Source organism: Bos taurus, chromosome 4 (genome assembly GCF_002263795.3).
Source record: "Bos taurus isolate L1 Dominette 01449 registration number 42190680 breed Hereford chromosome 4, ARS-UCD2.0, whole genome shotgun sequence".
Taxonomy (NCBI): Eukaryota; Metazoa; Chordata; class Mammalia; order Artiodactyla; family Bovidae; genus Bos; species Bos taurus.
Genome location: NC_037331.1, coordinates 51,243,236 through 51,256,418, shown reverse-complemented (window position 1 = coordinate 51,256,418; position 13,183 = coordinate 51,243,236). Strand labels below are relative to the sequence as shown.

The 13,183-nt window shown below is 40.8% G+C and overlaps 1 protein-coding gene across 10 annotated transcripts in view; it reads left to right on the top strand.

Annotated features, from left to right (window-relative positions):
• Positions 1–13,183, top strand: part of ST7 (suppression of tumorigenicity 7) — a 268,694-nt gene that overhangs the window by 200,094 nt on the left and 55,417 nt on the right. For all 10 annotated transcript variants that reach the window (XR_009494113.1, XM_005205387.5, NM_173961.3 and 7 more), the window contains one exon: positions 2,585–2,699. Coding sequence is in view for 9 of the 10 variants with exons in the window: in XM_005205387.5 (XP_005205444.1) it covers positions 2,585–2,699 (115 nt within the window). In the remaining variant the exon portion in view is untranslated. The remainder of the gene's footprint in view (positions 1–2,584; positions 2,700–13,183) is intronic.

Here is a 13,183-nt window from a genome sequence, read left to right as displayed (position 1 = left end):
AACTCCCAGAGTTTACCCAAACTCATGTCCATCGGGTTGGTGATGCCATCCAGCTGTCTCATCCTCTGTCGTCCCCTTCTGCTCCTGCCCCCAACCCCTCCCAGCATCAGGGTCTTTTCCAATGAGTCAACTCTTTGCATGAGGTGGCCAAAGTATTGGAGTTTCAGCTTCAGCATCAGTCCTTCCAATGAACACCCAGGACTGATCTCCTTTAGGATGGACTGGTTGGATCTCCTTGCAGTCCAAGGGAATCTCAAGAGTCTTCTCCAACACCACAGTTCAAAAGCATCAATTCTTTGCCACTCAGCTTTCTTCATAGTCCAACTCTCACATCCATACATGACCACTGGAAAAACCATAGCCTTGACTAGATGTACCTTTGTTGGCAAAGTAATGTCTCTGCCTTTTAATATGCTATCTAGTTTGGTCATAACTTTTCTTCCAAGGAGTAAGCGTCTTTTAATTTCATGGCTGCAGTCACCATCTGCAGTGATTTTGGAGCCCCCCAAAATAAAGTCTGACACTGTTTCCACTGTTTCCCCATCTATTTTGCCATGAAGTGATGGGACCAGATGCCATGATCTTCGTTTTCTGAATGTTGAGCTTTAAGCCAACTTTTTCACTCTCCTCTTTCCCTTTCATCAAGAGGCTTTTCAGTTCTTCTTCACTTTCTGCCATAAGGGTGGTGTCATCTGCATATCTGAGGTTATTGCTATTTCTCCTGGCAATCTTGATTCCTTCCAGCCCAGCATTTCTCCTGATGTACTCTGCATATAAGTTAAATAAGCAGGGTGACAATATACATCCTTGACGTACTCCTTTTCCTATTTGGAACCAGTCTGTTGTTCCTTGTCCAGTTCTAACTGTTGCTTCCTGACCAGCATATAGGTTTCTCAAGAGGAAGGTCAGGTGGTCTGGTATTCCCATATCTTGAAGAATTTTCCAGAGTTTATTGTGATCCACACAGTCAAAGGCTTTGGCATAGTCAATAAAGCAGAAATAGATGTTGTTCTGGAACTCTCTTGCTTTTTCGATGATCCAGTGGATGTTGGCAATTTGATCTGTAGTTCCTCTGCCTTTTCTAAATCCAGCTTGAACATCTGGAAGTTACGGTTCATGTATTGCTGAAGCCTGGCTTGGAGAATTTTGAGCATTACTTTGCTAGCGTGTGAGATGAGTGCAACTGTGCGGTAGTTTGAGCATTCTTTGGCATTGCCTTTCTTTTGGATTGGAATGAAAACTGACCTCTTCTAGTCCTGTGGCCACTGCTATGTTTTCCAAATTTGTTTGCATATTGAGTGCAGCACTTTCACAGCATCATCTTTCAGGATTTGAAATAGCTCAACTGGAATTCCATCACCTCCACTAGCTTTGTTCTTTGTGATGCTTTCTAAGGCCCACTTGACCTCACATTCCAGGATGTCTGGCTGTAGGTGAGTTGATCACACCACCATGATTATCTGGGTCATGATACATACACATATATGAATACATCATTACTTACTTACACACGTATATATGTGCGTGTGTGACTTTGCTTTGTAAAGAACCTGGTTGTCTTCTCCTTAAGGTGAGATTTACCTTTCTTGAGGATAAGATTTTACTCTGAAATTCTTGGTCACGTCCTTTCTTCTTTCTCTTTGTTTCCCAATGACATTCATTATCATATTTTTTAACTCCCTTTGGACCTCTCTTCCTCTTTATGCTGTCTAGAACCTGAGCCTTTCCTTTAATCATTCCTTCACCATTCTAGCCTGTTGTCTTGCTCCTTGACTTTTCATTGAATCTAATTCAGTTTTCCCAGGCTCAACCTTATCATTTGACATCTTTGCCACTGTCCCTGGGCTGCTGAGCCCTGTCAGCTGAAACTTGACAACGGTGCCAATTGTGCTCTCTAAATCCGTGGTCTCCAGTCTGTTGGGGTCCCAAGACAGCCTCTGGAATCCTTGATTGTTCCACACTTTGACCGCCGTCTTCCTACTTCCTCCCTGTCACCTGTTCCCTCAGTCTCGAAAAATAATCTTGACTCCTGTTTTATTAAGACCAACAGGCAGAAACTCCTTAACATCTTCTTTTACTACCATTCTCTGTCTACCTGCAAATTTTCTCAACACATATCACCTTCTAGTTATTTTCCTACTTTTTGTCTTTAACTTGGCTATCAGGCTGCTCAAAAGAGCAATGCCTTTTGCTTCTCCTTCTACCCTCTGGCTTCCATCCAGAACTGCTAACTGTTAACAACTAGGAGATAGTTTTCCACCTTCACCTTATTTGGCCTTAAAGGCATTTTAACATTCATACTGCCTGTAAGCATCTTCCTCAGTGTTCATAAAACTCCTCACTTTTGGATTTTTCTCCCACCTTAGATTCTCACAAATTCAAAGTTGCTGTTCCCAAAAATAGCATGAAAAAATTTAAGCGTTTAATGCTTTACAACATAATAATTGATGTGAATGCTTGTAATTTAGTATTACTTGTACTTCTAAAAAATATACTATACTTTTATATATAGTATATAAATAACTCAGTTATACCTTAAAAAATAAGAAACATATTAATTTTCCCTTGATTTCTTCTTTCCTAGTTAATGAAGGAGTTCCCTCTCCTGAGCATGTTCAACATCCATGAAAACCTTTTAGAGGCTCTCCTGGAACTACAAGCATATGCTGATGTTCAGGCAGTCTTAGCAAAGTATGACGGTAAGTCCTTGGGTACTTTTATCTACTTGAGTATTCCTCTCTTCTTGATGTGTTTCAATGATTAGATGAGAAGGATCATTTCAAATAGCACAGCACTGTGCTAACTATTGTCTTATGAATTTCCACCTGATTTCCGTGGTCAGGAATCACTCAGAACCTCTGCGGGCAGCACGTGCCCTGTTAGGAACAGCGCTGACCCCTCACTGGTTGGCTGTGACCACTACCTGTTGGTCATGTAGATCTTTGAAGCAATAGAACAGCTGGGTTTTCTTGTTGTTTAGCTGCTAAGTCGTGTTTGAATCTTTGCAACCTTATGGACTGTAGCCCGCCAGACTCCTCTATCCATGGTATTTCTCAGGCAGGAATACTGAAATGAGTTGCCATTTCCTTCACCAAAAACAGCTGGTAGTTTCTGCTACAAAACTTGTGACAGTTCAGTAATGTTTGAAGATGAAATCATGGCCCCTTCACCCCAGGTCTTCTCTTTTTTAGCAGAAAAACTCCCATTTCTTCACATGAAAGCCTTTGCAGTCCCTTTGCCATTCTAACCTACTCACCCATGAGCTTATTTTATTTTGCTTTTCTTAATAAACCAGAAAAATAAGCTGATACCACCCAGATATTTGAAAAATCTTCTCAATTGCCATTGTCTTTGAATTTACTATTTGATTAATTATACACAATTTTCTACATAATTAGCTGCTAGAATCTCTGCAGAATTTCATACCATTCTGCCATTAACTCATACCATGTCCCATTAACTCTCTCCCCAAAATAAATATATTTGCTTATAAAATGGATGTTAGGAAGTGATTGTTTATGTTACATGATTTTTTTTTACTTTATAAAATATTCTTTATCAAGTAAGCATTTTTAGTACATTTAAAGAATTATTGACATGTTCACACTGCTATATTTAAAATAAAATGCCTTTCCATGAAAAAAGAATTATTGAGGTCAAAATTTCTAGCAATTCATCAAACATATAGAGCCAGCTATACTATTTGAGTCTTATTTTTGACACACAGTTCCTCAAAAGGTATATCTGAAATAGGTTAGAGTTGTTACCCTCTGCAGCTGGAGGAAGTGAGGCATCGTGAGACTGTTTTCATTTTGTTTTACTGTTAATTCTTGCTCAGACTGATGCAAACTAAAAGCCCTTAGTCAGTGATGGCACCGCTTGGCCTGTGCAAACATGAGCACCCTGTGTAAGAAAATACATGCTACCTAGTATGGAACTGATTTTAGAAAGAGAGAAAAATGTGGCACACTTTACAGTAAACGAAATAAAGACTGTTTGGCTTTCATGTCAGCTCACTTTTGTTCTCTGTTTATATGCTGGAATCTCACTGTTGGGCTGACCTTGGGAGTCTAAGCCAGGAGACTACCTTAGAGGCAGAATGCTCGTGGTACATTGAGGGCCTTTTGGTACCTAAGAAACCCAGCACATGGATTCAGGTGGTCATGCGCCTTCCACAAAGTACCTCAAAGCCAGCAGTGTCATGGCAAGGCTTCAGTGTTCTCATCCCCAGAGTCAGCCTGCACTCAGCCTGCTACATCAAGGCGTGAGAAAAGGTTTAGCCGATAGAGCCTTTGGGATCTCAGGTCTCTCCTAAGGCTCCTTTCATGAAGATCTCAGTTCATTACAGAAATCATCAGCTTTGTGTTACAAGACTGATTGTAAAATAAAGCAGTGAACTCATTTGGAGCTTTCTGTCGTCTGTCTCTATCCCATTGCACAGTCTCCATGCCACAACAACTGAAAGCTGATTTATTAGATTCTGATAACATATGTTCACATTATTTGTTACAAGAGCCTGTCCCACCCTCCACTAAAACTTGGCTCTCACTTTGCTAAATTCCTTTGTTGCAAATGGACAAACTCACTATACCAAAGCCCTGTGTTGAGCTTTGTTTATGTTTGTACCTGGCAACAGAGATGATGTTCTTTCTCATTATTCATGGAAAAAGAGCCTCATTAGTGGCAGGACACATACTGTTGCTGAGATGCCTCGTTAGGGGTTTAGAGTTCAGCAGTGGTCAATCCGCTGCAGATGACCTAACCCCAGCTGAATCCTGGAGGGTGTTTTGGCTCAGACTTGGCTCAGGCCTGTGTCATTTACAGTAGAAATATAATGAAGTGGCTGCTGAAGTTACTGTTCTCGAGGAGTGAGCTGCAGCCACACCAGACTATTAAAAACATGCCTTGTCGTCTTCTCCCCGGACCAGAAAATGGGCTCTTTCCGGCTCATCCCTGCAGCTTTTCCTTGAGACCCAAAGGCCCTCGACCCAGTTCTTATCCAATTTTCTTGCTCTGTGTGAGGAAGTGGAAGCTTCAGAGGGCTTGGAGTACAGACAGCAATTGGGGCGCCCTGCTCTTCACCCTGGTTCTGATGTCATCAATGTAATCTGTGAGATGCTGGAGACAGCACTTTGAACCCCAGCCTCCCCATCCCTCACCATTGAGCCACACCCAGAGCAGCAGGATTAGATGTTATCTTTGCAAATCGGAATGCTCTGGTTGGGTAGCTGTTTCTTGGATGTTTTATGGGTACAGCAATCCTTCTTTATTACATTTGCTAGGTGGCTGAATTTTTTTAAGTAGTATGAGGGGAAGTGACACAATGGGATTGTTGCTGCTTCTCTGACCTTTGCAAAAAGGATTTAGAAATATGGCAAAGCACAGGGGAAAAAAACACAGCATGTTCTGAGGAAAGGAGGAAGGCGGCATATATTCCCTTTGCCTCATTCTTATTCTTCTTCACTTCTATTTTTTTTTTTTTTTTGCTTTGACTTTTTAAAATGACATTTACAAAGTTCTTTTATAGGGAAGCCCTTTGGCAAGCCTGGATTCCAAGTAGGGATTACCAGTTAACTAGTCACCCCTCCTTGTAAACTGCAATCTAATTTTTACTTTTCCCTTCAGATGGCTTTTGATCTTATGTTATTCCAGCCATTAGTCTGAAATGCTGTCTTGCCATCCTCAGGAATTTTCATGGTCTTCTAGTTTCATTCTGTTAACCAACATTATGGGTGAGCAATTTTTATCCAGGTGGTTGGTGTTGGTTTTGGAGGGTCTTTCATACAATGACTGAAAAAACAGCAGCAGCTAACATTGAGTTCTTATGATGTGTCACAGTCAGACATGATCCTAAGCTTGGCGTGGATGGACTGGACTCATTTATTCTTGCCACAGCATATGAGGTAGATACTATTATTAGCCCATTTTACAGCTGTGGTAACTGGTACAGAAAGGAGTTAAGTAACTTATTCAAGTGAAGAGCCTAAGATGTCACAGTAAAACCATGGAGATATTATGTTGTGAGGGCAAAGAGAGAAACTTAGAACAGCCTTTGTTCGATATGATGTGAATTCTACGAGGAAAGAAAAGCAAGAATAAACTGAGGTCATCTGACCCCAGGCCCATGCCCTTAACCATCATCCCACTTCCACTGTCTCTGCTGTTGGCAGTATATTTAATTGTTTCTATTAACACTCTTCTTGTTGTTATCATTGGTTCCAATTATACACATTACCTATAACCCTTACAATGTCCTTGCAAGAAGGTAGGTATACCTTGCAAGAAGGTATTCTGTTTTATCAGATGCAAAGCTGAGGCTTGTAAATTTAAGTAACTTTCAAAACTACGTTCCTTGAAAACTGCAAAACTGCAGAACTGAGATGCAAATTCAGGTCTAGCTGGCTTTAAGAGTCCATGTGTTTTTCATAAACGTAAGCCTCATTGAAGTGACTTTCTTTTTCTCCCTCCTCTTATAAAGAATGAATTAGGCAGGCTGGAGCCATGGTGCAGAATTTCAGTGATGCCAAATTGTCTTTTAAGATTTTTTAAAAATTATTCCTTGAGAATTGGGCATATCTGTATTTGTCTATCTTTCTGAAACCATCTCCAATCACCTTGTTCCTGATTTCATTAGTCACAAAAGGGATTTGATGTATGGTGTTCATTTAATTTTAATTTATCTTTTTTTTTTTCAGTCATACATTAGCTATAAAGACAATGTTTTTAAGATCATAAGGTCATCAGAACCTTCTATATGAAGCCATTGAGAAAGTTGTTACAAGCTTTGGATTGCCTTTCAAAGATGTTTATAGGCCACCTAGCTTGAAAGCTTAAGTCTGAAGATTAGGGTGGGAATGAGGAAAAGAATTCATGCGTTTCTTATTCATTATCATTTGCGCATTTGAATTTTAGAAGAATCTCACAAAGCAAGTGAATATGAATTTGAGTGCTCCCTTTGTGAGCATTTCCTTTGGGAGTACCTAGCTCTGTCTTTAGTTAGTAACTCCTGAGGATACCCAAGGCAGTCCTGGTGGTGGGGCAGAGGACTAGCCCTGGTGCCAGCCTGCTGAGAGCAAGCCCAGCTCTGCCTTTCACTGGCTGAGTGAACTTAGTTCAGTTCAGTCTCTCAGTTTTGTCTGACTCTTTGTGACCCCATGGACTGCAGGGACCCCATGGACACCAGGCTTCCCTGTCCATTACCAACTCCCGGAGCTTGCTCAAACTCATGTCCATTGAGTCGGTGATGCCATCCAACCATCTTGTCTTCTGCTATCCCCTTCTGCTCCTGCCTTCAGTCTTTCCCAGCATCAGGATCTTTTCCAATGAGTCCGCCCTTTGCATCAGGTGGCCAAAGTATTGGAACTTCAGCTTCAGCATCAGTCCTTCCAATGAATGGTCAGGGTTGATCTCCTTTAGTATTGACTGGTTTGATCTCCCTGTAGTCCCAGGGACTCTCAAGAGTCTTCTCCAACTTCACAGTTCAAAAGCATTAATTTTTAGGCACTCAGCTTTCTTTATGGTCCAACTCTCACATCTCATGGATGTGAGAGTGAACTTAAGCAAATCACTTAACCTTCTAAACTTCCATTTCTTTCTCTGGAAATGGAATCAAGACTTAGAAAGCCTAAGCAACTTGCCCAAGATCACACAGCTGGTAATTTGTTGTGAGGATTAAAGCATTTAATCAATGGTGGCTCAGTAATAAAGAATCTATCTGCCAATGCAGGAGATGCTGGTTTGATCCTTGGGTTGGGAAGAACCCCTGGAGACGGAAATGACAATCCACTCCAGTGTTCTTACTTGGGAAATCCCATGAACAGAGGAGCCAGGTGGGCTACATTCCGTAGAGTCACAAAAGAGTCAGACATGACTTAGCGACTAAACAACAGTGTTTAGAAAAGTATGGGGCACACAATAAGAATTCAGTAACTATTAACCATTTTAAAGAGACAAGAGGACCACTCCTGAACTTCACCACTCTTCTCAACCCATTTTGTTCAAATGGAAAACCGTATATAAAATGTCAATTAAAATGAGAGCAGAAGAGCCCTGTCTTGTTTCCCCTAAAAACTGTTATAGCCTCTTGTTAAAATTCATTATACATCTAACAGGACATGTGAACTGACTCATTGGAAAAGACCCCATTGCTGGGAAAGATTGAAAGCAGGAGGAAAAGGGGACTACAGAAGATGAGATGGCTGGGTGGCATCACTGACTCAATGGACAAGAGTTTGAGCAAACTCCGGGAGATGGTGATGGACAGGGAGGCCTGGTGTGCTGCAGTCCATGGGGTCACAAAAAGTAGGACATGACTGAGTGACTGAACAATAAAATAGGACATGTGTGTAGATATTTAATAAGAATGGAAACACTTAGTTTTATCTCTAAAACAATTCTTAAACATTTGGAAAACTGAAAAATAAAAATTGCCCGAGATTTTCACTCAAGATAAAGACAGATCGTTTCCGCCTCGGAGCAATTTGTACCAATGCAGATACAAGTTCAAGCTCTTCTGGATACTTACTGCATTAGGGCATCTAGTGATTGCCCTAAATTTGGGGTCAGAAGCTTCCCTGTGAAGGACAGCTGGTCTTTTTATATAGTCACGAATGTTATATAAATGCAACAGCTATATCAAGACCATTTTTACTGGTACCATCAAGCCCATCCTAAATCTGTATTCTTATTTACTATCTGGTAATGTGCAGAAGAGTTTCCCTGGTGGCTCAGATGGTAAAGCGTCTGCCTACAATGCAGGAGACCTGGGTTCAATCCCTGGGTCGGGAAGATCTCCTGGAGAAGGAAATGGCAACCCACTCCAGCATTCTTGCCTGGAAAATCCCATGGATGGAGGATCCTGGTAGGCTACAGTCCATGGGGTCACAAAGAGTCAGCCACAACTGAGCGACTTCACTTCACAGTGTGCAGAAGGAATACTTTTAAGTACAGGACATGTTTGTAGCATTGGGGGAATACTTTCATCTCAGTAGATTGAAAGCAGAAATTCTAAAGAAAACATGAGGGAATCACTCTATGTTGAGACCCTTCAGAGAGTAAACTTTCTGCTGATCATTGTTTTACAGAGTCAGCATGTAGTTACAAGTAAAAATTTTGTGCACTGTTCATTGCCCAGGGCCTTACAGCTAGAACAAGTTACTCAGTGATCATCTCTGTTCCTCTAAAGTGGTCACCAGATACCCTGTCTTTTGGCTAGGCTGTTTTTCACTTACATTTATGGAACAAGTGGGATTTGAGATTTCAGAAGGACCATTGAATAGAATTTGTATTGAGGCTGTCAGCATCAGACTATCAGATTAGGCTGTCCAGACCTCCAAAATGGTGCATTTCAGTCAAGTGTATCTATAGATGTGAGTTTTGATACCACAGGCACAAGCAGCTTTGGAGACATATCCACTGCAAAATTAGGTGGCATTTGAGAAAGAGGATTTGAAGTGCGGTCAGTCCCAAGTGACAGACTTTAAGCCTAGTCCAGCTCCCTTCCTTGGCCTGGTTCTTATGGAAAAGATCAAGGATACCAGGCGAATGTTGAAGAGATTTTTTGTGTAAAAGATGGGCAAATAATCACATTGCTGCTTCAAAAAAGAAAATAATTATCCGCCCTGACACCATGGACTGTGGCTTCAGGCTGGTGAGCATAAGTCACTGAGAAGTAATGGCCCTGTATAGCTTTGCACTGAGTGCCCTGCTGACTGGGAAACCAAGAAGGAGGTCTGTCATGAGAACTGGGCCTTTGAGGTTACAAAGTGTTTGGCTGTCATGCTGTATGTGCAATGAGCAGGACTACTCACAGATGCTATTTCAGAGTAAAGACTGTATGTGTGAAAAGTTTCTACAATTTCTGATGATGGAAGACATTTTATGAGTGCATACATCTATAATTCACAGAATTGGCATAGGAACAACCCTCTAAATTTATGCTTGCTTTAGTAATCCTTCTGGTCCAGTTATCATAATTTACCAAGGTAACATTTCTCTTTAGTTGGCCATCACCATCACATAAACTTTGATATTTGGTTCTAGGGCACCAGCCATAGAAGTGCTTTCTGACACAGACCCTCTGGGATAATCCAGTCCAGAAGCTGCAAATAACATCTGGTGTTTGCTTTGTAGCATAAGATAAATATTTCTTCATGTAGTTGAATCCGTGTTGCCTGCCACTCCCTTTGCTCTAAATTACTAAGATCAGTGGTGTTTCCTGATTGAATCATTGACTTCCCAGGTGACACACCTTTTTGAGGTTCTTTTTATTTTATATCATACCGTATTATTTCTTCAGTGAAGCTTTCTCCTTTGGTTGAAAGGGGACAACCTTAGATTGACTTTTTGAAGGTGGGACCAAACAACTTCATATGTCTAGAATCCCCTGAAAAATTTAAGAACACAATTACACATATATATTGTTGTTTTCTTTGCATCATATCATGAACAGGAGTAAACAGAGAAATCTTACTGAAGACAGTCACATGGAAGATAGAATCACATCATGGTACAGTAATAAGACATTATGGTCCACTGACAGGAAGGAGAAATGGGCTGTATTTTCCTTAGTTTGTTTTTCACTTTTGTTTGTTCAGTTGGTCTGTTCCTGGCTCCAGAAGAATCTGTCAAGGCTACATAAACTTCGTATATCAACTTGTTGTCTGACTAAGAAAAGTGATAACTTGATACTCTGTAATCTTAGGTGGTTACAGGGAGCCTAAAATTAAAACCTAAAAACCTAAAAATTAATTAGGTTAATTTTTTCAAATTAATTCAGCAAACCTTTATGCTGAAGATACTTTTAGGTACTTCCAGATTTGAAGATGAATATTATTTACTCTGTGTTGCCAAGAGGCTTTCAGTCTGTTGGAGAAAGAGGTTAAAAACAAAAAAGCAACCCATAATGAATCAAGGTGGGGTGAATCTGTGCTCAGTGAATCAGTTTGAAACATGCTGCTAGCAGTAGTGAGAAAGAAACTCTGAGAGCAAGCCCTGTGTCCTCTTCTTGGACACGGATGTACTACGGTAGATGTTCAGAGTGTCTGTGGGGAATGATCGACTTGTCAGATGGAGCTGCACTGTGAAATAGTGCTCTTACTTGTGACGTGCTTTGGGACTTACTTATCTACTGACTGCTGCCCTTGAAAACATTGTTTTAGAGGTTTCAGTGTGAAATTGACCCTCAACTGACCGATCTCATACATAGGAAGAGTAATGATATTTTTAAGATTACATCTTAATTGTTATTATTATTATAGATGAACAAAGGGAAATTAGGCAAAAAGATCATCACTGGAAAAAAATTCTATCCTATCTGAGGTTTTGCCCTATGGGTTTTCTGAGACATTAAAATGACAGCTGTACTCATAATCATAACTTTGTCCCAAGATTATTTCATTGAATTTCAAGTTTGTTAGTATGAGCCATTCATGACTTTTGAAAACTTAAGAGTCATCCTCCCCGAGATGACCTTTCTTTTTTTTTTTTCAGTAGCACCATTCTCATAAAGGGTGCTTGGGTGCCAGAAGAGGTGTGGTTTGCTTTCTTTGTTTCTGAACAGAAAGTTCACTTTTGTTTAACCTTGCTTCAGCTTTTACTCTTGCTTCTTCCTGCCCCACTTTCCCACTATACTGCTTTGTCAAATAGACATCTAGATTTAGAACACAATCCAAAGTCATGCATTCTGCTGGAATGCTGTGCGTGCGTCCGTGCTCAGTTGTGTCTGACTCTTCCAGCCCCAAGGACTGTAGCCAGCCAGGCTCCTCTGTTCATGGAATTGTAAGCAAAGATAAATGAAGTATACATGCTGAGAAATAACACGTTTCTGACTCCCTCTTAAAGTACACATCAATATAGATCACTCTTGGCTCCTAGAAGCTAAATTAGAAGTAAATGTTTGCATGTCCAAGGAAAGTGATATAAAGTGATTTAATATGTTACTATGTTAATTTAGGATTTTATTCAGCAAGCACTGACCACCAACTATGTTTCAAACATTGTTTTGTATTGTGGGTAGGAAGTGATGAAGAAACACAGCTTTAACCCTTAAAGCACACCATGTGAATAGGACAGGGAAATGAGAATGGACAGTTGATGTGAAGTGTAAAGACTGACAGAGTTTAACCTAAGATGGAAGGGACACCTCACCCAAGGTGATGAGAGAAACCACCCCCATGGAGGTGGGATCTGTGCGGAACCAAACAGTGAAGGTGCTGGAGGCAAAGAAAACACATCCAAACACATTTGGGCAGGACTGACACAGCTTGTATGGAGAACGTTGTTTTCCACAGAGCAGAGGGGTGGAGGAGGGCTGCAGCAGAAGATGTGCTGATGAGTTAAGCAGGAGCCAGAGCTCAAAGAGCTTTGATTCTGAAGACTATTGAGAGACCCTGAAGGCAAGTTCAGCAGAGTAAGGGCTTCATTCTGCCTGCAGAATGAAGAGAATGGCACAGTGAATTCACACTCGGCCAGTTTTGACTTGAGGTGGGTCAGGAGGTGAACACGGTGTGAAAGCCCTGAGACCTAGAGGGTAGGATGCCGAACTCCTGTGGCAGAGCTTTCAGACTCTGCAAAGAAGCAGGATTCTATCCTTCAGGGAGACATATTCTAGGTTCTCCAACCAAGAAGTGTAAAAGAGTTATTAATAGAGTTTGGTTTTTCTTCCTTTAACAACAAATGCAAATCCCAACGCAGAAACTTTTTATTTCATGGATAATCAAAACTTTTATTTTAAATTATAAGCACTTAATTTCATTTGGTCTCTGGTGATCTCTTTCTTAACTCCAGGAAGTCAAGACCTATATAGACCAGAAAAACCCTTAGATAATCTGTTTTTCGAGGGGAATGTAACTAAGATGTTACATTAAGCGTCTGCCAGGATTCATGTATGCTACCTACTTTCATCAATACCTGGATACTTCTGCTGAGTGATAGCAGTGACACAAGGAGGAAAAAAGTGAAATGTGAGGAAGAGGTGGAAGGTCTTTAGGGACCTTGCTTCTCGACACTTTAATTACAACTAACGTAGACAAAGTCTGAGAGTAATTAATACCTTGGATTTAATTCTTATCAAAAAAAAAAGAACTTTGAGTTCAGTTCAGTCGTTCAGTCAAATCCGACTCTTTGTGACCCCATGGACTGCAGCATGCCAGGCTTCCCTGTCCATCACCAACTCCCGGAGCCT